Here is a 26573-nt window from a genome sequence, read left to right as displayed (position 1 = left end):
CTGTTCTCAGTGTCAGCTAGGTAGGTGAAATTTGTGAAGAATGTTGAGGCTTCCTAAGTAAGGGCACTAACATTTGAAGGATGTGACTTTAAGGGTCTGTTATAGGTGTTTAGTAGTAGGTGAGACTCTCCCTTTTGGTAGTTACTGGTTCTTGGAGCTCTTAATCTCCCAATCTGTGTGTAAGATGACATGGATTTGCTAAAACCTTGTGCCCATACTGCAGTTTGAGGAGTGTTCTTTGCCTCTTTGCTTTCTAAGCTGCTGGGTTTTGTCAACAGGAGCAGACAGAGCTGATCTGGGGCATCAAGGATGAGCTGAGGAAGGTGTGCTCCACCAATGACCTGAAGGAGCTGCTGATTGCCAACAAGCAGGAGGTCCCCTCAGGGGAGAATGCTGTGAGTTTGGTTGGAGTTGCTCTGTGTGTGTGTGTGGGGTGATGAAATTGGTGAAGCTGACCTAACCCAATACTGCTGCAAGGTCCACAAGTCTGAAGAATGTTCCTGATGTAACACTTTAAAAAGAAATTTGGTGCAAAGCCCAGTCCTTCTGTCCCAGGACTCTGGTGTTGCTTGTGAAGGGTGGTGTGGTGGTGAGTGCTGCTGAATTCAGCATCTTTGTCCTGGTGTAGTGCCTTTTTTCTGCTATGCTCAAAAAAATCCATGGGTTTTTCTTTTTGGTACTGGCTCTTCATGAGCAGGTTAGTTAAGGCACTTCACATGGCCTCCCTCAACTCTTAAATTATGCATAATGAAGCAAAAATTGTACAAATTCTTTCCCAGTTTCTTTTCTAAAACCAGTCCATTTTGGTCTATGTAATTTATGAAAGTCTGCTCTCTTTCAGAGCCACATACTGCTTTAAGTATTTGTATTTATCAAGACTCTTTGTGGGCTGGCATGTGGGAAGTGTCCAGACTCAAAATGGTCATGGAATACTCTCAGGCAGGAAAACCTGAACTTGTCTGAGCCTACATTCCCACCTACTCCTCATGTGCTCAGATGCAGTAGCACATACCATCTTCTCCCTGGCTGTTCTGGCAGCCTGGTCAGTGCTGTGTGGTAGTTGTGTTCTCCTGGACCACAGGATTGTAGAATGGGTTGGATTGGAAGGGATGGGGTATTTTTGGGGTCCCCCATCGTGGGGAGGAAGGATGAATCTGACTCCATGTTCTAAGAAGGCTAATTTGTTATGGTATGATATTATATTATATTATATTATATTATATTATATTATATTATATTATATTATATTATATTATATTATATTATATTATATTATATTATATTATATTATATTATATTATATTATATTATATTATATTATATTATATTATATTATATTATATTATACTATACTATATTATACTATATTATATTATACTATATTATACTATACTATATTATATTATACTATACTATACTATACTATATTATATTATACTATACTATACTATATTATACTATACTATACTATATTATACTATACTAAAGAATACAGAAAGGATAGGTTTCAGAAGGCTAAAAGATAATAATTAAAAATTAATGACTCCTCAGAGTCCAACACAGCCTGACTGTGATTGGTCATTAAGTCAAAACAATTCACATGTTGGATAAACACTCTCCAACCACATTCTAAAGCAGCAAAACACAGGAGAAGCAAATGAGATAATTATTGTTTTCCTTTTTCTCTGAGGCTTCTCAGCTTCCCAGGAAAAGAATCCTGGGCAAAGAGAATTTTTCAGAAAATGTGACAGTGACATTGGGACTCTAAAGATCTCTTTCCAACCCCCTTGCCATGGGCAGGGATGCCACCCCCCTAGATCAGGGTGCTCAAAGCCCCATCCAACCCAGTCTTGAACACTTCTAAGGATGAAGAATCCACAGTTCCTCTGGGCAGCCTGTTCCAGTGCCTCACCACCCTTGGAGTGAAGGATTTATTCCTAATATCCAATCTAAACATATCTTCTTTCAGTTGAAGGCCATTGTCCTGACACTACATGGCCATCTAAAGTGCCTCACTGCTTTCTTGCAGATCCTGTTTAGGTTCTGGAAGGTCTGACCTGGAGACCTTTTCTCCAGGCTGCACAATCCCATGTCTCAGCTTGTCTTCACAGGAGAGATGCTCAAACCCTCTGGTCATTTTTGTGGCCCTCCTTTGGCCTCACTTCTGCAGGTCTGTGTCCTTGCTCTGGTGGGAGCCCCAGATCTGAGTGCAGCTGTTCAAGCGGGGTCTCTTGAGAGCAGAGCAGAGGGGGAGACTCTCTCTGAGGAAGAGGAATCACCTCCCTCCTCCTGGAGAGGAGAGGCTGAGCCAGGGGTGTGACACTGTTGAGTCAGGGATGGATGAAATGACCCCATGGTTCAGAATGTGAAAAAGAGAGACTTTATTAGGAGGTAGCATCCTTTTATAACCAGGATTGCTAGGGTGAAACCTGATTGATCTCAAAGTAAAAACTTTTCACGCTATTGGTGAACCATGACTAGCACACTCTGAAGGTACGTACCTATAAACAACATGAACAGAAAGAGAGATCATTGTTTTCATTCTTCCTCTCTAAGTTTCTTTCAATTTTAAGAATTCTCCTTGACTGAACTGGAGAATCTCCACAGTGGTGTGAGCAGGAGGAGCCATGCCTCTGAGGCATCCTACATCCATCAGTGCAGTGAGAGGCTTGGTTTGTGTTCAGAGTGTGCTGGAAATGGCTGTGCCAGCAGCCTGGCAGTTGTGTTCTTGTGTGAGTGCCTTCAGCCTCCTCCTGCCATGACCTGCTCTGTGTTTTTGTTGCTGTAGATCTTGGACAGAGTGGCAGATGGGATGGCCTTTGGAGCTCTGCTGCCCTGTGAGCAGTGCAAGGGGCAGTTTGTGTTCAAGAGTGACGCTTATTACTGTTCAGGGGACATCACTGCCTGGACCAAGTGCGTGGCTAAAACACAGACTCCCAACAGGAAAGAATGGGTGATCCCAAAGGTGAGTGTTTGCTGCATATTTGATGTTCTGAAGTGAAGCACATTTCTGAGCTGATTGCTCTGTGGCATCCTGCACTGACTGCTGCTTGTTCAGAGTGTGCTGCAGCACTGAGCAGCTGTGACAGCAGGCAAGTTCTGTCACAGCCACATCCCCCCAGAAGCAGGCAGCTAATGCATAAATAATTCATATTTTTCCAGTAACATTAAATTGAAAGTGATGTTGTTGATTTGATTTGAAACTCATCATTTACCCTCTTCCAGCTTTATTTTCTCAGTCAGTACAGTGGGGTTTTGTCCACCTTGGTGTGAATCAAAATAATTTCCAAGATGTGCACTAAATGCCAACATCTGGCTAGCATTCAATTTATCCTTTAAATCTTATAATAATATTTGTGGGTTTAAATTGTTCATGCTTCCATCCCACAGGAATTCCGGGAAATTCCTTACCTGAAGAAATTTAAGTGCAAGAAGCAGGACAGAGTGTTCCCTCCAGATGCTGTCACTGTGAACTCAGCACCTCCTCCCTCTGCATCTGCTCCTTCAGCAGAGACTGTGTCTGCACCCAGAGGTAAATGTCTGCCTGGGCATGGCTTGGTGGAGCTCAGGATGATGTTCAGGCTGGCATCCCCAGCCAGATAAATGTGCCACCCTGGACAGTCCCACTGTTCTGCTCTCTGGAGCAGGCAGAGCTCTCCTGATTAAAAAAGTGTCTCATGTGCTTCATCTTCCCAGCACAGGCAGGCCCTGGGGTGTCTGGGGTCATGGGCTTGAGGTTCTGCTCTTTACTCACAGATGATTTTCAGTGTTTCTTGATTGTGAGGAAGTGATGTGTGTGCAGTGAATCAGAAATGTAAAGGCTGATGTTGCAAATTGTGTCTCAGGGGAGACCTGCTTCAAAGTGCCACCTCACTTGGTTTCCTGGGGACCATCCAGAGATGTCCTTAATGCCAGATATTCCACATAAATTTAGGTTTTGAGGGCAAGAGGGTTTTGCAGGGGATTGTTTTGTTTCTAAATCATCTCCTGAGATTTGGCTTTACTGATCACTGACTCCCCTTGTGCAAAATAGATGTGCTGTCTCCAGCTGTCAAAAGGTTGGACCTTAGGTAGGTTGCTGGAATGAATTGATGCTTTGGTGATAAAGCCTGTCTGTTTAGTACTATGCTGACTTCTTTCTTATTCAGCCTTTCTAGTTCTGGCCATAATTTTGGGTGCAGGGCATTATTGTAACTTGGTTAAAAATGTGGGAGTAATTCTGCACAGTTAACTTCAGCCAGATCCATTATTTTAGCAATGAAGACAAAGTAACCCAGGTCTTGTTTCTGATTAGCAAATTGATTCCAGCCCCAGTGTGCCCTGAAGGTAAACTCAAAAGGTTGACCAGATTTCAAGCCAGGTTGCTTTGTTTGCTAACAACCAAACAAATCTGAGTTGAGGGCAGAAGAGGAAGCACAACTCTCAGCTGGTCAATTAGAGTTGATAGCATTTATCTTGTAGCAGTGCAAATATGCTCTTAGGCATTGGCCATGTCCTGGACCAGCCTGAATTGCAATGTTAACACAATGGTTACCAGTTTGCTCCATGGTAGAACCTTGTACTGCCTATAAGACTGTAACAGTGTTGCTTGAGAGAGAATTCTCTCTGCAGCCCCTCAAAAAAATATTTCCTTTTGAAAAGGAGGAGCTTTCATGTGACAGTGAATTTCTCCCATGCTATCCAGGCATCAAAAGAAAAGGGAAGCAGAGCACAGTCCCTAGCAGCACAGTGCTGAAAGAAGACTGATTCTTTTTACTTAACAAAACAAACCAAGAAAAGGGCAAATATGCCTACATACCACTTCCCTGTCTTCCATCCCTTCTGCTTGTTGGCAGCTGCTGAGCTTTGTTCCCTTTCCTCTGGGAAGGGGAGCTCCCTCCTGCTTGCTTAGCACAGGTCAGACCTGCTTGGCCCCTCATGTCCCTGCCAGCTGAGCTGATTGTACAGAGAGAGGAGGAAAATGCTGTCACTTTGTGCTTGCTGTTTGTCCAGGGACTATGTGACTAATGTGTCATTTCCAAACCTTTAGACAAACCACTGACCAACATGAAGATCCTGGTTGTTGGGAAGCTGTCAAAGAACAAGGAGGAGGTGAAGAGCATTGTGGAGGACCTGGGAGGAAAGATGACCACCACAGCCAACAAGGCCACGCTGTGCATCAGCACCCAGAGTGAGCAGCCATGCTGTGGCTCCTGGCAGCAGTGCTGACAGAGCTGAGCAGATTACAGAGGGCACTTGTCCTCAGAGCTGTCTGGGGATCATTGTTTGGATTAGGGGGAGTGTTCTGTGTGCACACATGGCCTGAGTGTGCTTGGAAAAGTAGGCAGATGTGTGCTGTTTGAGTTTTGCTTACCCAGCCAGTCAACCTGGCAGGCTGTGCCTTAAGGCTCTCGTGGGTCAGGGGCAGCTGGGGTTTGTGTGCAGACCATGGTGGTGTGCAGGCCACCTTTTTTGGGGTGAGGGGTGCTCAGGGCTGTGTCCATGCTTGCCTTGGAGAATCCCCAGAGCTGACTGTGGGTGTTTGAGGGCACTGGTTTGCTCTGCTGGCAGCTTAGTCTGCTCTTGCTCTGGTTGGAGCTGTGCAAACTGACTGCTGAGGTGGGAGATCTGCTCCTATCCATCTGAAAGTCCAGCTGGGATCTGGGAAAGGGAGAACTCCACCAACCAGGTAGAACAGGAGTTCCTGCTCTAGGCCAAACTGTATCTTTGAACCAAGGAGGAACTTGGCTCTCCAAAAAAGATGGTGAATCCAAAACGTAGTGGAATTGTGTTTTCAGTGTAGTAGTAATTGTGTTTTCAAAGTGTTACAGAGCCCTGAATCATGGCCAGAGGGAGAGGCTGAGGTCTAAAACCTCATGGATGCATTTTTTTTCTCCCCTTGCTATCCTGCCTCTGCAGAGGATGTGGAGAAAATGAGCAAGAAGATGGAAGAAGTGAAGGAGGCCAAGGTCCGTGTGGTCTCAGAGGCGTTTCTTCAGGACGTGAAATCTTCCAGCAAGGACTTCCAGGAGCTTGTGTCTCTCCATGCCCTTTCACCCTGGGGTGCAGATGTGAAAATGGAGCACGAGGAAATGGCTGTGGATGGGAAGAACAGCAAGCCCCCAAGTACAAAGAGTGCTGGGAAGGTCAAAGAAGAGCAGGGTGAGGAACAAAGCAGTTGTTTCTGCACAGGCCTGTTCAGTGCTGTGCATGCACAAAGCAAACCTGGGTATGGTCTGTCCTTACCCTTTCCTTGAATTTTCTGGGTTTTTTTCTCATGATAAGTTTATATAATGGACCTCAGTGCAAGACTAGCTTTAAGTAAACATGAAACTGTCTTCTGAGCTGGCTCTTGTTTCCCCTACTTTGATCTGCCCAAGCTCCCTGCTATCAGTCCAGTCTCTTCCTCATGAAACATCAGCTTCACTGCCAATTTGGGTTAGTGTTGGAGCTCCAAGGAGGTCCTAGGACACCAAAATGACTGATACTACTCAGGGAGTGCTGGCAAGTGAGAAAATACCGAGATCCAGAGCTCCGAGTCTCTATGCTCCTTGATTTAGAACATAGTATTTTTGTAGCAGTGTAAAAATATTGATGGCATTGCTCCCCAACGCCATTGTTAGCCCTGGATGGTGAACAAAGCCATCACACTTGCTCACTTCTCTTCAGAACCTGCTTTTTGTGTCCTCCAAGTGGAGGTTTCTGTCATGCAATTGGGTGTGCTCTTGCCAGACTGTCTCACCACAGTAGCATCCCCAGGGAATCCAAACACTCCCCATGCCCTCTGAGGTTTTTCAATCCCACTTCCACATTTGTGGTTGTGGTTATCTTCAGTGCAGGTAAAAAAATGGCATGGTCCACCCCTTGGGGCGAGAAGAAAAAGAATAGATAGATAGAATCTGGGGAAATGTAATTTCTCATTTAGTTGTGATTTGGCTGCTAGACCTAGGTTAAAAAAAAGCCACTGAAGTCGGTGTTCTCATACACTGGGAATCTGCTTCACCTTAGGGTGATAATTATGCAAATTGAGAATTTTAAGGTTGATTCAAGTGAGACTATGTTGCTCACCTAAGATAAAAATTAACTGTCTTTCACTGCAGGACCTAGCAAGTCTGAAAAGAAAATGAAGCTAACAGTGAAGGGTGGAGCAGCAGTGGATCCTGATTCTGGTGAGTGATAACAGTGCCTGTGCCTGCACCACCCACAGCCTTCAGAATGCCTGATGGTTTGCAAAAGGGTTTTTCTGTGAAAGGATGAGGGTTCCATAAAGGAGCATGAATTTTTAAACCTTTAACATTGCTATCAAAGGAAGGATATTGATTGACATCCAAGGCTGAGTATTCCAGGATTTTCTAGCACAGCTTTCTTCAGAAGGACCATTTAAACCAAGGTGTGCACCTTGTTCAGCTTCAGGGTCTCCTGTCAGTGGAGTGAGTAAAGGCCCAGCCAGCAGAGCACACAGGTTTGGCATAAATATCTACTGATTCTACTCTCCAAACCTGTGGTGCATGGATGTTCTGACAATTTGCACTGCATCCAAGGCCAGCCTTTGCTTTTCAGTCCACTTGCTAATGTGACACCTGCAGAGCTGCATTTCTCCTGAGGACTCCTTCAGCTGCTCACACAGTAAATCCTGGATTTCAGATCATCCTCTATCAAAGGTTACTGGTTTTTTCCTCTAGTTAGGATACTAACTAGATACTAACTCTAATTTCTCCAGATACTGGAGAAATTTATCCAAAGTTTATCTAAAGGTGTAAGCTCACAATTCATTAATTAATTCATTGTGCTCCAAGTAGTTTTGAATGAGCTGTGTGGTCACTGGTTTTTTGCAGTATTTCTGTTAAATCACACTGCTGCAGAAGACATTTGGATGAGTGCAAATGCAGGAAGGAGAGCTAAAACAGTAACCTCCTCCTCTGTGTTCTAATTTTTTCTTCTCTGCAGGTTTGGAGGATTCTGCTCATGTCTTTGAAAAAGGTGGGAAAATTTTCAGTGCAACCCTGGGACTAGTAGATATTGTCAAAGGAACAAATTCCTATTATAAGCTGCAGCTGCTGGAGGATGACAGAGAGAACAGGTGAGTTTAGTTTTCCCTTCAAATACTTCCATTCACTTTTTTTCTAATAAATACTGGATTTTTACACTCCAAAAGCAAAGTGTGAGTAAAATGTCTTTGGGGAGATAACAGATTGGTGTAGTTACTTGAAGGAAGAAACCACTACAACACAAATTAAAAAAAACCAAACCAAACTAAAATAACTCCTCCAAACCTACCAAATAAGCCACCCATGGAGAAATTTCTGCTCTGCATGGAGACATTCCTTGTGGGTGTTGACAAAACTTAAGGTGGGGTTTTTTTTCCCTATATTCTCTAACTTAATTTTGTGTTCTAATCACAGAGCTGTCACGCTGGGAAACAAAACCAGATTCTGGCTGTTGTACCACAGTGTTAGCCTGAGTTGTGTGCCCTGAAGTATAACAAAATGCATGAAATATTGATGCAATAGGAGCTGATCATGTGTGTAGCTTTCCAGTCTCATTGGGTCCATGGCAGAGCTGTTCAGTGGTTGCATTGCTGATTAGCTTAAGAGATTGAGAAGGTTCTTTAACACAAAACTGCCCCTGCCAAACACATAAGTGACACAGAAATCCAGGGTAGCAATGACTGTGGTTCAGCTCCAGATTTATTGCACTTTACCATGTTTTTAATGAGCTTTTGTTCCTGTCTCATTTGTGTGAGGTTGTATCAAGTCTGGGATTCAGTACATGGAGGGATTTCAGTGCCTGCATTTCATACCTGACATACTGGAAAGGTTGATTGATTGTATCCCCATAAATATTACAGAAGCTCACCCAAGGTGCTGTCAGCAGTACAAACAAATATTTGATTTACTTCTGGTTTCTCTAAAATACTGAACTCTGGGCCTTAAAGATGCTTTGTCTTTGTTTTTCGAATATATGACCCCAATGGTCTGAAGATTTGTATTTGCAAAACATGAAGATTGAAGAGATATTAGCTTTTCTTTTCCTGCTGTGCACCCATTTATCCTCAGGGTTGTGGTTAACACTGGGCATTTTTTACGCCAGTTCTTAGACATACAGTGATTCCTCTCAATGAAAAAATTGTAGAAATTCTTTTCACACTTTCTGTGATGGAGGGGATGTTCCATGAAGTTACAGGTGTGCAGATAGATGGCACTGGAGTGGCTGATGGCTGTTCTTGTGTCCCATTGATTTCTCCAGGTACTGGGTGTTCCGATCCTGGGGCCGTGTGGGCACCGTAATTGGCAGTAACAAGCTGGAGCAGATGCCATCAAAAGAAGATGCCATTGAGCACTTCCTGAATTTGTATGAAGAGAAAACTGGCAATTCTTGGCATTCTAAGAACTTCACTAAATATCCCAAAAAGTTCTACCCACTGGAAATAGATTATGGACAGGTAAGCCTGAAATGCCCCTGTCCCAGGTGGAGCATTGCTGAGATTCCCTGTGTCTCTGTTCTGTTCTGTGCTTGTCCTTGGATCTCTTGCACTTCACAAACCAGGGCAATTAAAATGCAGCTGTTGCATCTTCTCTCTGCAACAGGGGAAAGCTGTAGGTCAAGGAGTACCATCCATTAAAATAGACCTGTTGGGAAACTAAAGAGTTTTCTGTTATCAGATCCCTTGAATGTTTGTTCCTGTTTACTCTGTAACTTTAAGGATATTAATTTGCACTTAATCCAGCAGACAGTCCACAAACATCCTGTCTGAAAACTCGATTTTTTTTAAATTTAAAATAGATGCTTTTCATCTGTCTGCTGCCTCCAAAATCCTCCTAAGTGCTGTAGCAACTCCAGTGCAGTATTCCACTTAGTGTGCATACTGAGCAGGCTGAGAAAGAAATTATTCACTGCCAGTAAGATTTGGATTTTTAGACAGCTAAGATAAATAAACATTCTCTTCCTTCTTTCCAGTGGTGGTTTGTGTGTTTATTTAAGGGCATACCTGTTACCTGAACTATTTTCAGACTAAATAGTTGAATGCTATAAAGTTGCCAGAGCACATATTTTCAAGACATTGTGTTTTTCTGTGGCCAAATTAATGGATGTCATCTTTCAGTGCAAAGCACTCAAAACTTGGCTTTAATTCTGGAAATTTGAATATTGCAGTGGCAAAGTGTCTGTCTCAGTGTGATGTACAGTGTTACTGAAAGCACCTGGCTGATGATTTATTAGTGCAATGCTCTCTCCATGATGGCATCAAGATGATATTATGGCTAATTGATGATTCCTGTACACATCTGTGGCAGTTTCTATTACAAAAACTTGGTGAAACTAGTTATTATGTCTGTTTTGTCATAAAAGCAGCAAAATAAACAGTCATTTTTTTCAAGTGAAGGTCACTATGCAGCAGAAAGCTTGCAGAAAAAGTAATTAATACTTGCTTGAAGTGAAGCGGCAATGAAAAGTGTTCCTAGTCCCTTTTTTCTACTTTCTGCTTATTTTTTACAGTGCCATCTTTTGAAATAGTATCTGCCAAATTACTGAATAGGTGTTTTTTTAAGACCATTTTGTTCCAGAATGTCAGAGCAGTGTCCCACGCTCCCCATGAACTTCAGGCTAGTCATAGTATGCACACACTAAATTGGTTTTGAGTTGTTGCCATGGCAGCCAGCCTGTTACTTTTTAATCCTTTGTGATTTTGCTAATTCTGATACTATTTTTACCTTCCAGGATGAAGAAGCTGTCAAGAAACTGACAGTAGGTGCCGGGACAAAATCAAAACTCGCTAAGCCAATCCAGGATCTTATTAAGATGATCTTTGATGTGGAGAGCATGAAGAAAGCAATGGTGGAATTTGAGGTGACTACACACATTCATGTTTCTCCCTAACCTACCATCATGCTTGCACAAACAGAAGCAAGTTCTTTGCAATCCAGAGTGCTTCACACTCCCCAAAAGCCAAGTGTGAGTTTTAGATCTGTCTTAAAATAAAGGCAAGAGTCTGACTGGAATTTGCCAAGCCCTGGAAGTTGTAGCTTAGTTATGATACATGCAGCTCTTAAAACACAGGTGCATTTTTTGTCTATCAGTGTCTTCAATTTAACAAGCCTATGAGAGAATTGTCTGCCAGTCCTGGGAGCAGTAATCATTCTGTGGTTTTGTTTGTTTGTGGGTTTTCCCAGTCACATCTACATAGTGACTGCTGTTTGCTGAATGCTCTTAAAGTATTAACACAGACAACCAATGTGCTGGTCAGGAGACACTGGTGACACTCCTTGTTTTCTAAGTAGGGACCCACATTTGGGGGCTGGAGTACCATGGACTTTAGGTAGCACCTCAGACTAGAGAAATGCTGCCAGTTGGTACATACACTAATGGAAGTGTCTTGTCAGAGTCCAGAGCCTCTTCTGCACAGGGTGGACTTGGGATTGTTTTGGTTGTGTTTCTCATTTGTTCTAATATAACTCTTTATTTTCATCCATTCTTGTTTTCTCCATACTTCTTGATCCATCCTTCTGGCAAGCTTTCAGAGAGAGTGGTTTGGCAGCATGAGATGTCTCTCCTTGCACTGTTTTACTGGTGTGCAGAGAGATCCTGCTGTGTGTCTTAATGGAGTCATTTGAACTAATTCTAAATAACAAATTTCAGTTTTCTTCAGCCAGCTTACTTATCCTGCCTAAGACTTGACATTTAAGCAGCTGTTCTTTGCCCTCTGTATCATTATTTGGAGTGCCTGCCTTTCAGAACAGACTTTGTACCATTTTCTGCAGCTTACCTGAAAGCTTTCACATGGCTTGCCCAACATTTTGTAGTACTTTAAATTAAATTCCAGTACTCTCCCAAGATCCATCAATACACAAAGAAAACCAACATTAAATTAAATCAGTGGATATTGCAGGCAACCAAGACATTGCTTTTAATAAGTTAAGGGGGTTTGGCTCATTTTTCATTAATATGAAGCACCTCCTAGCATCTTTGCATTTGACCCTTAATAACTGTAGGGTAAAGTTGGAAGAGAGTGTCTGGATTGTACCTAGACACAGATGATCTTGTTCATGAACAAGAATTTCTTAATTCAGTTTGCTTCTTTGCCAGCTTTAAGTATATGGTTACTTATTGGATTAAGAGATGCATCTGACACCAGGTTAATATAAACTTCATGCCAAATAATTAATATCCTATTTTTGTGTTCCCCTAGCATATGTGCTTAGCTTCCTATTGCAGTATTCCTTTGGTTATAGGATGTCCTCTCAATGGTGTGCCCTTCTGATATAATTCCTCAATCCTCAGAGTCTAAAATGTTTCTATTCTTTGTTGGTCTGTCCTATTAGCATGGAGAAATTAGTTCTCTAGAAACCAGAGAGGGAATGCTGCAGTGGTTTGAATGTAGTGAAAGCTGGGTTTAATACTTAAATCTTTATCAGATTGACTTGCAGAAGATGCCGTTGGGAAAGCTGAGCAAGCGACAGATCCAGAGTGCATACTCCATCCTGAATGAGGTTCAGCAGGTGAGCATAAAATGTTAGAGCAAAAAGGGAGTTCACAAGTTGTTCTGGGCTCAGTGGGGTGCATGCTGAGCTGTGCTTTCTCTCTCTCTGGGGAGGAGGATGTGGCTTCCATGGGTAACCAGTTAGTTCTCTTCACTGTTGTAGCAGTGTGGACAGTACTTGTGTCTTCAGCACTTTTGTAGCACAAACTTGAGGCTGTGCCAAACATAAATGGCAGCTGAGCAAATGAAGCTGGTGCCTTGATCTAATAGTGAGCTGGTGTTTCCACCCCAGAGAAGTCTGTCAGGGAATGAGAATAAAGGTTGAGTTGACACAGGAAAGGGTCTGGTTTGATAACATTGCTGTATGTACACATTATCTGAACCATTCCAGAATCACTATGCGGTATTGCCTTTACAGATTGGAAAAATGTACCAGCATAACCCATGGCTTTGTGTCACAGGCTCTTTGGCAAAGAATAGATACAGGAATTTCTTCAGATGCTAGAATAGACCAAAACCTTGACAAGGATATGCACCACTTAAATGTCCTGAAGACTTTATTTTGCCCTCCGGAAACATAATCCCCATTGAATTCTTCTCATACACAATTCCATGTATTTCTGTGCAAATACTGTGACTTGCTGCACACAAGACACTTAAATAGAATTGTTCTTTTGAGTCCTATGAGACTAAAGCATAAGCACTGTTTGCATTTGCTGCTCCTGTGTTAGTCCCTAAGTATCTTGTGTGTTTTTATTGCTATGGAGACTTAGTCTTACTCAGTAATTTTCTTTGGTGCTTTTGTCCTGTCTAGGCAGTTTCTGACAGTGGTTCAGAATCCCAGATTTTGGACCTCTCCAACCGTTTCTATACACTGATTCCTCATGACTTTGGGATGAAGAAGCCACCTCTCCTAAATAACTTGGAATACATTCAGGTATTGACTAGAAACTGTTTTTTGCAAATGTTGGTTGCAGGAAACGGGTCTTGATGTCAGACATCTAACACAGAGAATATGTGAGGTTTAACACTTACTTAACCTCATAAAAGCAGAGATTAAAGTAAGCATTAAAACCTCACAAGCCAAAAGATAATCTGAAGAAAAACAAGTTTAACCTCATGCTTTCATGAGGCTAAATTTGTTTTTCTTCAGGATATCTTCTTGTTTGTTTATATGCATGTGTCTGTGTAAATAGGTATATGCATAGAAGATAGAGATGTTATTTAACGTATTTTAATATGTTTAGGTGTGTATATTATTAAAGACAGTGTTGTTTTGTTATTAGATGGCACCATGTGGCCAGTGATTGTCAGGCACTTTTTTAATTTGGGATATCCCAGACTTATTCTGAACATGTCAAAGGCCTAAATAACATAACATAACATAACATAACATAACATGACCTGTTTTAATTCTTCAGGCTAAAGTGCAGATGTTGGACAACTTGCTTGATATTGAGGTTGCTTACAGCCTTCTCAGAGGTGGAAATGAAGATGGAGATAAAGACCCAATTGACATCAACTATGAAAAACTTAAAACAGATATTAAGGTAAAGGAAATAAAAGGCAATGAGTGGCTGTGAATGCAAGCTGATGTCCTGTTAGTTTGGAGTAAAATAAATCACCCAAACTGTAACTGGACAGATCTATGGAACTGAGGTGGGTTAAGGAACTGGAGAATGTTCAAAGACTTGCAGAAAGAGCTGAGCTGTTTTGACCTGGAGAAAAGAAAGCTCAAGGGATAGAGTATCAATATCTAGGAATACCTGATGAGAGAAAGAAGGAAAGAGGACAGAGGCAGGCTTTCCTCAGTGGTTTCCAGTGACAAGAGGCAGTGGGCATAAACTGGAATAGAGGAATTTGTGTTTAAACAAAAGAAAAAGCTTCTTTTGTTGATGTTTTGGTTTTTTAAATTTGTTACTCTGACAGTGGTCAAACACTGGAAAAGGTTGCCCAGAGAGGCCATGGAAGCTGTCTTCTTGGAGGTGTTGAAAGCTGGACTGGACTCAGTCTTTGGCTGACCCTTCTTTGAGTGGAATTGAAAATCATCTCCATTTCCAGCAATGTCTCAGACATTCTCTGGCTGTCTGTATATTTGTGCATCTTCTCTAGCTAGGAATGTATTTCCACTTAAATGGTTGAGGAGGTTTAAAGGGTGCAGTTGTAGGCATAGGGTGGATGTTGTCATAAGATGTCTGCTAGTTTGTGTGCTGAGGAAACTTCTCATTTGCCTGTTTGCAGGTTGTTGACAAAGATTCAGAAGAAGCCAAGATTATCAAACAATATGTGAAGAACACTCATGCTGCTACGCACAATGCATATGACCTCAAAGTTGTGGATGTAAGCTGGGCAATAATGGGGTTTATCTTTGGAAAGATGGACTCTCCTAGGTTGACTTGCTTGTTTGCAATTGCCTTCTATTTTTGAGTAGCTTACTCAGTTTCCTCTGTTGCAGGGATGTTTTGATAGAACATTTTCTTTTAATTAGAATACCAAAAGTCTAGGCAGAGATGAATCTAATGAGGTGTTTTTGCTTTGGTGTTTGTTATTTTAATTTAATTTGCCTCAAAGGGAAGGTGGAGGAGTAATCATCTGAAATTGAACCTTATTTCATTGAATGATTTTTTCAGAAAAATAGAGCCTCATGAAAATGCAGAAGAAGAGGTGGAGAAGTAATCAATAACAAGTACTGCATGATGGCTGCTGCCTCTTTTTTGCTGGCCTGACACAGCCAATTACAAACACCAAAACCCATCCTGATCAATGTACTTTGCAGATCGGGTGTTTTTTTTCTTCTCCCCTCTGACAAGTTGCATGAAGTTAATGGTTTATTTTCTTGGTTCTTCTTCTCCTCCTATCCTCCTGTGAACTGAAGATCTTCAGGATTGAGCGTGAGGGGGAGAGCCAGCGTTACAAGCCCTTCAGGCAGCTCCACAACCGCCAGCTGCTGTGGCACGGCTCCCGCACCACCAACTTCGCCGGCATCCTCTCGCAGGGCCTGCGGATAGCCCCGCCTGAAGCTCCTGTGGTGGGTGAAACAGCTGCTCTGGCTGCCTGCATCCCTCTGCCCAGAGCTGGCCACAGGCAGGGACAGCCTAAAGAAGGGAATTTCTCTGTGGGGAGGGGCTGTGTTATCTATGTGGCCACTATTTAGACAACATCGTGTCTCCCGAGTGGGCTGCACATTGGTGTCCACAAGAGCTTGAGGTGCTCTCCTGGGAGCCCAGCCAGGTGGATTCAGTGCTGCTTTTGGGTTATTTTATCATCCCAGTTTTATTCATTTATTTATCTATTTCCTTCTTGCAGACTGGCTACATGTTTGGGAAGGGCATCTATTTTGCAGACATGGTATCCAAGAGTGCAAACTACTGTCACACGTCTCAAGCCGATCCCATAGGTTTGGTACTGCTGGGAGAAGTCGCCCTTGGAAATATGTACGTAACTTACAAAGAGTATTTGCCACATGTGCTTAATACACCCTCATGGAAGGTGATGCTAAGATTGCAAGCCTTCTCTTCAGTGTGAAGAAGAAGCCTGTGCTTTTTCTTCAAAAACAAGATCTGTTTTTTCTTAAAATAAGAGGCATTGTTTCAGGTCTAGCAGAATCCTGTACAAAATGCTAACATTGTTAAAATTAGTAACCAAGACAAAGAAAGTTTGAGTTCCAGAAGGCTACAATTTAGATTAACTTTACATTAACTCACCATAAACTAAAGCCTGAAAAATTTGTGGGTTTTTTTCCACTAAGATGGTTTAAGATGAATGTAAAGTGTTATTGTGTGTTCTTTGTGCTGTCCAGGTACGAACTAAAGAATGCTTCCCACATCACAAAATTGCCCAAGGGAAAACACAGTGTCAAAGGTAAGCATTAGTAGTTGTCATTAATAATTTGTAATTGATGGCAGACTTGGTTGTGGTGCTTAGCAAAGAGAGCTATAGTCACTTCTTAGCTGTACTTCCTTTGAGAAGTTGCATAATGTTGCCCTTTAGTTGCATCAGGATGTGTATGGTATGTTTTAAGATTCCAGTTAATACACTCTGAGTGTTGAGACTGAAGGTGCTGAAATTGAGGAGGAAACTTCTATTTGATGTTACACTGGAGAAAATATAAAGTACATTCTCCATCTTCTTACTTGCTTTCATCATAACAATACTGTGTATTTTAGAAGAGAGATGAATAGATCAGAAGAGTCATTGTTTAGCTTTCAAAGTGGCTTAGAAGCTTGGACAGAAGGGAAAAGCTAGGAATAAAAGTTCAGATGGAACAACTGCTCTCATTACACTTTTATCTGCAAAAAGTGTTATATATTGAAAAAGAAGATGAGAGAAAAGACTCAGCTGTCTAACTCAAGCAAAAGAAATGGTAATCATGACTGTCTTCTGTACCAAGATGAGAGACTGAAGAAAAGGATCTTCAGTAATGAGTGGCTTATCTTAAAGTATTCATTTTGAGAGGCTTAAAAAATGAGTTGCCTAAAAGAGAACAAAAAGTGATTTTGCACCTTTTTCTATACATACTACTTATGTTCTTATGGATGTCAAATTAGATTTATATTGAAAATTTTAATTCAGAAAATAAAAATTGATTTGTTGTACTTGTCTGAAAATACTGCAATGTGCATGTTTTCATTAATGGAGTTAGGATATGAGAGCTACAAATCTGTTCTGGTTTAGCTTTGATCATACAGATTAGACAATTAACAGTTGAAAGTCTAAAATTCTGATTTTTCATGTAGCAGAGTACAACTATAAATATGGTGATGCTGAATTGAATAAACAAACAGTGTTTTTCATGTTCTATTGAAGATCCTTATACACTTGATTTGAAAGTATATGTGAAGTAGTGTTTGGCTGGCTGGATAATTTCCTTTTTGTGCAAAGTCTGTATTTGTCTCCTAGATTTGTAACTAATGTTGTTTTTCCTTTCTAGGCTTGGGCAAAACTGCTCCTGATCCCACAGCCACGACCACCCTTGGTGGTGTAGAGGTTCCCTTAGGGAATGGGATCTCCACAGGGATTAATGATACCTGTCTTCTGTATAATGAGTATCCTTTGCTGTTGCATTGGCTGCACACGGTGTTGGAGTGTCACTGCATTTGCAGGACCTCACTAAGGCCAGTTGGGAGTTTTGCCTCACTGTGTTTGGTTTGGGTTTGTTTAGATCTGCTTTGGGGAGTATTTGCAGACAATCTCTTTTGGAAGGGGGATGATTTTTACAGTTGCTGCTCTTAAATTGTCATTCTGGAAAAAAAATGAAGCAATACACATTCCAATAGCTGTTCCCCGAGAGGAACAAAAGTTATTGAAGTCATCAGGCATAACTGCTGTAGTGTTTTGCCCAAAGATGTGCCAGGACAAGGGGAGGGGAGTGCAGCCTGTGGTTTTTCATCATTCCAGTCTGGTTTCTCCCTTATGGTGCTGTGGTATGCCAGCTTGGCCAGGAGGAGGTGGGGGAGCCAGCTCTGTGCTCTTGCACTCTCTCAGCACATCTTTTGTGTTCCCCAGACCTCTGCAAGTGTTGAGGCATGCCCCAAATGCCCAGCAGAGATGTAGCCACAAAGTCTCTTCCAGGCAGAAGTGCCTTTAAATCAATTAGTTCTTTAAATCCACAAGAATGCAAATAAGTGATGTGTAAGGTCCAGCTGGCTCTCTTCACTGCCAGTGAAGCAGGTAACCCAGTAATGCAAACTTTGGGTTTGTAGAAACTGCCTTTGGCCTTGGTGAGCTGTTTTCCTCCCCCAAGGAGTCTGGGCAATAGAACTCATGGCAATACTGATTTTATCTTGAGTTTTCTTAAATACACCATCTGTCAGATGATGAGCTGTAATACAGTTGATATTAGCTAGTTGAGAAAACATGATGTGTATTTATTTTGTTTTACACTTTGGGATTAGAGGTAAGTTTGAGGCCTAAAACATTGTGAAACAAATAGATGAGCTGGGACTGTCTCTGGAAAAATAAGAATGTGCAAGCACTGACAATCATTGTAGAGCTCTTGTCTGTGATTCCAGTTTGAGTTTTTTAGTGGGAAATTAAGAAGGCATTAATGACTGTGCTGGAAGGTAGCAATAGAACTGCAATTATAATTGTAAATGCTGGGTCTGAATCTGTAGCTCTCATTTAAGCTATATGACTCTTCTGCTTAGGTATCAAGAGAGATGTGTGTTATTCTGACAAAAAAATAATTTTCAGGAGCCACAGCCCTATATCTAAGTCAGTTCACCTGCCTGTCACTCAGGATTCCTGCTGATTCCCACTATTCTCCACAGAACTTAATTGCTTGTTCCTAACTATTGTATAAAACATTTTCAGATTCATGGAAAAGTCAGATTTAAAGCTCTGTGGTGTGAGCTCTTAGAATTGGTTAATCACACAGGCATCTGTATGGTAACTTAAGTTCAAAGGTAAAGTTCACTGTGTTTTGAGGTTTTTCTGTGTCATTAATATCAACTACTGTAATTATTCCTTAACCTTTTCCCCAGATATATTGTGTATGATGTTGCTCAGGTAAATCTGAAGTACCTGTTGAAACTGAAATTCAACTATAAGACATCACTCTGGTGAACAGTATTTAGGAGCCCTGTTAGAGTTATACTGTAGTTACACTATAGCCTTGACTTCTGACATGCTTATGCATTGACTTCTCTTACCAAGATATCAAGAGCTAAACTGCAGAAGAAATTACTAAATCCTATTTAGTACAACACTTAGTGAAAGTTTTATATCAAAAGTGTGGCAATACATGGACCTGAATTCTGATGAGAACGAGTACCTGGTTTTGTTTTATACCACTTCTAATTCTGGTGCTTTAAGTGTTTCTTTTAATTGACCAAACTGACTAGAAAGAAAAAAGGAAATTATTCTGGTGTTCTTAGCCAAACAGAGCTGGGCAAAAGCAGGAGAAGGAACTTGAGCACATTTGTGGTACTTGCTCTGTTAAGGTTCCCCCTTGTTTAAGATACTCTTTTTCAGTTTTCACTTGACTAAATGATAAATGTGCATTTATTTTGAGGTAAAAAAATAAAAGCTAATTTCATACTAACAGTTTTATGTTTCAAAACTTCCAAATTGTTTTGGTTTTGAGTCATAATTTAAATGTATTTGGTAGAATGTTCTTAAACATGGTATCTCTCTCAAGGATCGAATGCCAAATATTGAAATCTGTAGTCATGTTTCAGGAAGCTATGGTGAAATTAAAATTTGGACTTTCCACAGAGACTTCATCTGTCAACAGTTGGTGTGGTAAACATGGAAAATAAGCTTGTGGCTGTTTGAATTTAGTATTAGCCCCAATAAACCTCCTTTAAATACCTACCTTCAACATGATGTAAGTTGGTTGTTGTAGACTCACATCCTAACAAAGGTGGAAGTTGTTTGGGCTCAAGCTTCGTTCATCAAGGCCTGGAGTGAGGTCTGTTGCTACTCTGTTGGTGGTCTTGAAATGCCTGTCTCAAAAGAGCAATACCAACTGATAATTTCAATGTTTCATGATGTTTGTTACTTCTCACTTTTAGTCATTGAGCAATATGGGAGCACTTAACCATAGAACAACATCAGATCATTCTCTTCAAAAATTGCTGATTTCCCTGAGGCATTAGGGACAGTGATGGCTAATTCCCAAAACAGGGACAGTTCAAGCTGATTCTGACAGTTGTGGCTTCAGTCTTTAGTAACCTGTGTGGAAACACCAGATCTGTTTCCTAAAATGTTGCTGTGTCCCAGGGCCTTTTGTAAAAGGAGTTAAAGCCAAAGTGGGTGCTAATGGTGCAGGTCTTCCCAGGACCCCTGAATGAGAAGAGGATGAAGAGTGACAGATGAAAAATAAAGCTGCTTTCAGAGAGAGAAGGAAATGTAGAAGGACTGGGTAAGTTGTATGGCTTGAGGACTGCTCAACAGAAAAAATTGATTGAGGTTGGTAATAATGGATTTTGAGAGGAAGAGAGTAGCCTGTCTTCTGCCTCTTAAGTAGCTTAACCAGAGGCTAACCATTGTTTTGCTTCCAAAAAACCCTTTTGGTAAGTCATTTTAAGTATGATCTTGTCAGTCTCTGAAAGAGAACATGAGAACTTGTTCAATTCAGTTATAAGATACATGATTTTTTTTCCCCCCTCCTAAAAAAGCAGTTTACAGTTCAGTTTAGGACCAGGAGTTGAAGGCAGCTCCTTTTGATGCTCCCTCAGAGCTGAAAGTTCCCTGTTGCTCCAACCCAAGCAGCACAAGGAGTGCTCTGTGCTGTGTACCTCGTGCTCAGTTATAATTGCAGCACAAGGAAGTACATCCCAAGCTGTCCCTAAGTGCACAAATACAGCAGGAAAAGCTGCAGGACTTACTGAAGAGGCAGCAGGTGCCCTTTGGGGACCGTGGGAGAGTCCTGTCACCATCCTGCAGTGAAATCTGATGTCAATCCAGGTGCTGCTGCTACTGCTGCCAGCCTGTGGGAGCAGAGCAGATCCACCAAACCCAGGGGATGAGCAGGCTGTCCCCAGGGCCAGGCTGGCAGGGACAGCCTGGTGACAGTCACTGAAAGCCCTGCTGTGGCACTCCCAGCACACAGCAGAGCTGGATGAACAGGCGGTCCCATTTCTGTCAAAAGCACTTGAAAGGAACGAGTTTTCAAGACATTAGGTCCCATGACATCCTGGGCTTTTTTTTTTTCAGGGCAGACATGTTCAGGAACGGCTTCTGATCTAAATGTTAAACTGGCAAAAGCAGCAATTTATAAATATTTAACTATTCTATCTTTATTTAGCATGGCTGCAGGCTCTGTTGTACAACAGCTCACAGACATTAAGATAGCCAGTGCTGTTAATTGAAGGAAGCCAGCCTAGGCTCAGTGATTGGCAGTCAGTGTAAATTCTTTGTGACTTGCCTGAGTTCATGCAGGTAAAAATGTCTGAGAAAAAAATAGAATTAAAGCACAAGTTGCCCATCCTGGTACTTTAGCTATAAAACAATGACATTCTACCCTTGCCCCCCTTCAGTTTCTAATCAGAGGAAAGTGGGAGGGAAACTCCAAAACAAGTAATTTCTGTATGAAAAAGACCTCTGGACACATGAAACATTGTCAATGCCATAAATAACTGTACTCCTGTTCTTAAATGAGGCCTGATGTGTTTGTAACTACTCAAGTCTCTGCTTCAGCTTGCTTTCTGGGAGACTGTCACAGACGTCACTCTGTGAATTCTGGGGACATAATGACATAATTGTCTGCTGAATGTTATTGCAGCCAATTTATATCCCACTTAGTGTTTTGCCTGAATTGCTTTTATGTATGTGTTGAGGCCCCTAAATTAGTCCATGATACTGACACTCCTGTTATGCCCATAAAAACAGTTTCCACTGTTGTTTAGTACATGCATTTGAACAAGAGCTTGTGTGTACTTTCACTTTAAAATTAATGCCAGGCTGCTTCTCCAAAAATGGTCATTTTGGAGATGAAGTGGCACCTGTGAGAAGAAATGCAGATGTAGGTCCCAGCTGAGATGAACTGCTGTGATGATTTTAATTTGTTCAGGTGTGTGAAGGTAGCATGTGGGCCTGTTGTGGGCACTGCAGATCACTTCTACAGAAGTGAGATATACAGGGACAGGCAAGGTGAGAAGAAGGAATGACTTCCTAACAACTAAAAGGGGAAACTAGTGCTTCCTCCACCCCTCGTTAAAAAGTATGTGATTAATGCAGCAGGACTCAGACTTCACAAGAAAGTGCTTCAGTGACTAAAGAGCTCTCACTTCTGCCAGCTGTCTGTGCTTTCCTTCCTGCTGCCAGGCCCTGCCTAGGAGAGATGAGCAAATGACAGTGTAGCTGTCCCCTGGACGCAGCGCTACCTGCTCTGTGCTGACAGCACTGAGTGCATTGGTCAGCAGGTGGTGTCACCATGTCTCACTGTCATTGCAGCAGTGGCAGCAGGGCAGTGCTCTCTGCAGCGTTTCAGCACACAGCTTTAGGAGCAGTTGCCTAACGTGACCCTGGTGAGAGCGAATGGCAGCGGTGCAGCCGCTCAGGGACCTCCCCCAGCCAGGCAGCAGGTGAGTCAGCAGCACCTCGGGCACGGTGTGGTTTCAGCCACCCTGCCTGTCACAAGAGCGGTGTCATTTCCACGTCACCCAAGTGCAAACTGCACATTTGCCAGAGTGGTAAAAGGATGCACTGTAAAACATTGTGTGAATGGCCCTGGCTGGGGCTTTGTAAACGGGGTCGTGTTTGTGTGACTTGGAAACAGCAAGCACAGGACAAACGAAAAACCAGCACACTGAGATACTGCAGCACTCATTAAAGGCCAAGATGTAAATGTTCTTTATCCAGGAACCATAATACACTGTTGATTGTTACTCTTTCAACACAGTGGATGGTAATGGCTTCTGTTAAATATTTTCCAAGTCAGCTGTTGGAATGAAATGAAGGAATAATCATCATTGTGCTGTTGGGAGTGGAATTCTGCCTTCACACCTGGTAATTTGTGAGATGATTGGCAGGAGACGTTTGGGGAGGGGGAAAATCTCTCTCACCTTTTTAATCTGGTTTTGTTGCAGTCTACAAAGACTCCCTGAAAGGCACCGAGTTTGATTCCTTTTTCCCTTGTGGAAATTCACACTCTTGAGGACTGTTGTGAAATGTGATTGTGTTGTAGAGCACTTTTCACCCCTCCCTTGCAAAGCCCTTGCTCAGGGAAAGCTGTAGCATAGGGTGGCTCTGGGCACTGCTGCTTTCAGCACAGCCAGACCTGATGACAAGGTTTACAAAGCACAGCAGTAAAAGCCTCGCTGGTGATCATGTGGAAGTCTCAGTGTCTCCAGTCTTAACAAGGGGAGCCGAGCTGAAATACAGAGAAATATGGGTGTCCTTAACACCTTGTTTAACTGAGCCTGGAAGGTCTGGTCTGTGTCAGGCCTTTTGGGTGGTGGAAGTGTTTTATTAAAAGGAGAAAATTGTGCAGGATATTTAATGTTTGAGAGCGTTGGTGTTTGGAATACCACAGATTATTATTTAGTTGTGTTTAGTTTCTTTAGTTTTGTGCCTACAGTGCTTTTCAACTATCTACTGTAGCAGCTTCCTTTGGAGCCGAGCAATATGGAAAGCTCTGACTGAAGTGTCTTAGGCCCTTTGGGGGCTAAGGAGCAGGAAGGCTGTTTAAACAGCCTTTCAAAATGACCTGAAAAGGGGGCTACAAATGCAAGCTAGTCTTTGTATTTTCTTTTTCCTTTTTTTTTTTTTTTTAATTTTTTCTTTTTTTAGCTCTACTACAATGTACATAGAAAGCCCTGGGGGGAATTTCTAAAGCCATTTCACTCCGTTTGTTTCTTTGCTTAAAAACTGGCTTTTTTCCCCTTGAGCACAAGGGCAGCATTTATTTTATTTATTTATGTATTAAAAATGTTTAATAACATGACCTATATCCTGCCCCTCTCAACCTGCTAGAGGGCCTAGCCATCTGAGTTCATTAGCAAATTAAGAACACAAATTATCTTCTATTCCATGTCCCAAGAAGCACATTTTCTGTATTGTGTCGGATCTTTACTTTCACCTAGATGTTCTCAAAGAGCTGCATAAAACCATGCATGGCATCCATTCCATTTTAGATTACACCACTGTGCTCTTGGCAATATGTTTAACATGTGACAGACTTCTTAGCCTTGACTAAGATATACTGTTTATTTATTTTGAGGCTCAATTTGCATTTTCATATTTATTTTTATATCTTTAAAAAAGGAAATTTGGTTGGTATAATAGCAGTAGATACTCAATGCCAAACCTATGTAGAGAATCTGGTCCATGAGCAATTAAGGTGCTTGTGGTTGATGGTGGTATTTCCATGCTTGTGTTTCTTGCTGCAGAAGCTTTAGAATTCACTAAACGGTGGTGCAGAGATCTAAGAAAACTACACAAACCCACTGCTGCTGCTTGAGGAAAGTTTTCAGGGGTGAGATGGTAGAGGGCAGGCCAAGACAAGGAGCTTGTTAGGCAACAGCCACCCACTTCTGGAGTTTGTTGGCTTTCCCTGGCACTGGGTGAGAGCAAGTGAGACCTTGACCTTCAGGCCTTGGGCCGCCTCTTGGGCGGAGTGCCACGGACCGTGACAGCAGGGCCAGGGCTGGCTGGGCCAGGATTGTTGGGATCCCTTACTCCTCCTGGAGCCTCACCTCTGAAAAGTGACAAGGAAAATAGGCACAGTTTAGCAAAAAATAGTTACTCAGTGTAGGAGGATGGATATTATGTATTGTTTAGACTCAAAGCTAGCACAGCTACTTTGGGGTGACCCTTTATGACAGCCAACACCTTCACCCCTTTTCCCCCCATCCTGAACGGCCAGTCACCCATTCCCCTCATCGCACATCATAAGAATGACAGGGAACTGTTGGAGCAAGTACAGAGGACTTATCATGGCAGTGATAAGAGGACTAGAGCACCTTCCCTGTGACAACAGGCTGAGAAAGCTGGGGCTCTTCAGGCCTGGAGAAGTTTGTGTGGAGACCTCACGGCAACATTCCAGTATCTGAAGGGGAGCTCTAAGGAAGCCGGAGAGGGACTCGAGTAGGGATAGGACAAGGAGATATGGGTACAAACTGAAAGAGAGGGAAATTAGGTTAGATATTAGGAACCAAATCTTTATTGGGAGCGTGGTGAGACACTGGAGCAGGTTATCCCAGAGCAGCTCTGGCTAGCCCAGCCCTGGAGCCGTTCAAAGCCAGTTTGGAGGGGGCTCTGAGTGGTCTCTCTAGTGAAAAGCGCCCCGGCCAGTGGCAGGGAATTGGAACTAGGCTGGAAGTAGTGTAACGTCCACTGTGACTCCTTAACGATGGCCCTGCGGACCCGCCGGGCTCCGGCCGCCGCCGTTCCCTCCGCTCCCGGCCGAGCCCGTTCCTGCCCCGCCACCCGGCCCCTGACGGAGGCCCCGCCCCGCGCGCGCGCCCGCCGCGCGCCCGGCCCCGTCTCCTCCCCCAGAATGCCCCGCGCCAGGCAGCCTTTGAAAAAGCGGCGCGGCTCGTTCAAGATGGCGGAGCTGGATCAGCTGCCTGACGAGAGTGAGTAGGGACCGGTGCCCCCGCTCCCGCCGCCCCCTCGTCCCGGCGGGACACCCGCGCCGCGCCCCGCCGCCCGCACGCCTTCCTTCTTCGCTCCTTCCCTGCCGCCGCGGGCGCTGTGCGGGGCCGGAGCCCGAGCCTCCTCCCTGGCAACCGGGCCGGCCCGGCCCCCCCCACCCCCCCGCCGCCGCCGCCGCCCCTCCCGGGCGAGGCCCCGGCCCGAGCGGCGGGCGGGGAGCTCCGTCCCGGGGGTGCGACCCCCGCTGCCCTCGGGGGTGCCGGGGCCGGGCCCCCCGCCCCGCCCGGGCGGCACCTGCCGGGCGGGCGGGGCGGGAAGCGGGAGGCGGGCGGGGCGCGGTGACAGCCCGCCCTGGCCGCGGGGGTCGGGGCAGTGCGGGGGAAGGAGCGTCCCGGCCCGGGGAAGGGGCGAGCTGCCCGGCGCTCCGGAGCCCGCTGGCGCCCGTGGGGGCAAGGAGGGCTGCTGTGTTCATAGCCCGTGCCGTGCGCGCTGCGAGCAGCTCCGCGGGGCTGGGGGTCAGGGCGGGCACACGCTGTGGCTGGCAGGCACTGATGAATGCCCGGGGAAGAGCTCAGGTACCTTGTGCTGTGTGTCAGCAGCACAAACCTGGCTGTGCAGGAAGGCAGCGTGTAAACATGTGTGTTTTCATGCATACAGTGCTGTGTATCTGCACCTCGAGTGCTGTGTCCAGTTCTGGGCCCCTCGCTGCTAGAAGGACATTGAGGTGCTGGAGGGAGTCCAGAGAAGGGGAGTGGAGCTGGGGAAGGGCTGGGGCATGAGTCTGATGAGGAGCAGCTGAGGGGGCTGTGGGTGTTCAGCCTGGAGGAGACTCAGGAGTGGCCTTATCACCCTCTCCCACTCCTGAGGAGAGTGCAGCCAGGTGGAGATTGGCCTCTTCTCCCAGGCAACACGGGAGAAGGCATAATCTCAAGATTCAATTTAGATTGAATGTTAGGAGGAATTTCTTCACTGAAAGGGCAATTGGACATTGGAACAGACTGCCCAGGGAGGTGGTGGAGTCACTGTCCCTGGAGGTGTTTAAGGAAAGACTGGATGTGCCAGTTAGTGCTGTGGTCTG

At 43.7% G+C, this 26573-nt stretch overlaps 2 protein-coding genes across 3 annotated transcripts in view; both read left to right on the top strand.

The window, feature by feature from the left end:
- PARP1 (poly(ADP-ribose) polymerase 1) overlaps window positions 1-19775 on the top strand; it is a 32297-nt gene extending 12522 nt beyond the window's left edge. For both annotated transcript variants that reach the window (XM_063152587.1, XM_063152588.1), the window contains exons 6-23: window positions 279-395; window positions 2789-2965; window positions 3391-3532; window positions 5030-5170; window positions 5899-6141; window positions 7080-7148; window positions 7927-8059; window positions 9226-9421; window positions 10696-10824; window positions 12390-12473; window positions 13269-13391; window positions 13876-14004; window positions 14696-14794; window positions 15330-15482; window positions 15761-15888; window positions 16254-16315; window positions 17385-17499; window positions 18937-19775. In XM_063152587.1, coding sequence (XP_063008657.1) covers window positions 279-395; window positions 2789-2965; window positions 3391-3532; window positions 5030-5170; window positions 5899-6141; window positions 7080-7148; window positions 7927-8059; window positions 9226-9421; window positions 10696-10824; window positions 12390-12473; window positions 13269-13391; window positions 13876-14004; window positions 14696-14794; window positions 15330-15482; window positions 15761-15888; window positions 16254-16315; window positions 17385-17499; window positions 18937-19018 — 2322 coding nt within the window. In that variant the 3' untranslated portion in view covers window positions 19019-19775. The remainder of the gene's footprint in view (window positions 1-278; window positions 396-2788; window positions 2966-3390; window positions 3533-5029; window positions 5171-5898; window positions 6142-7079; window positions 7149-7926; window positions 8060-9225; window positions 9422-10695; window positions 10825-12389; window positions 12474-13268; window positions 13392-13875; window positions 14005-14695; window positions 14795-15329; window positions 15483-15760; window positions 15889-16253; window positions 16316-17384; window positions 17500-18936) is intronic.
- A 5622-nt stretch (window positions 19776-25397) lies between these two features.
- The window catches only part of LIN9 (lin-9 DREAM MuvB core complex component), a 39387-nt gene continuing 38211 nt past the window's right edge, over window positions 25398-26573 (top strand). Inside the window, exon 1 of the mRNA XM_063152586.1 lies at window positions 25398-25476. Coding sequence (XP_063008656.1) covers window positions 25398-25476 — 79 coding nt within the window. The remainder of the gene's footprint in view (window positions 25477-26573) is intronic.

The sequence above is a fragment of the Melospiza melodia genome, chromosome 3, assembly GCF_035770615.1.
Source record: "Melospiza melodia melodia isolate bMelMel2 chromosome 3, bMelMel2.pri, whole genome shotgun sequence".
NCBI classification, from domain to species: domain Eukaryota; kingdom Metazoa; phylum Chordata; class Aves; order Passeriformes; family Passerellidae; genus Melospiza; species Melospiza melodia.
Note: the sequence above shows the minus strand (reverse complement) of the source record. Positions and strands in the feature narration are given on the sequence as shown.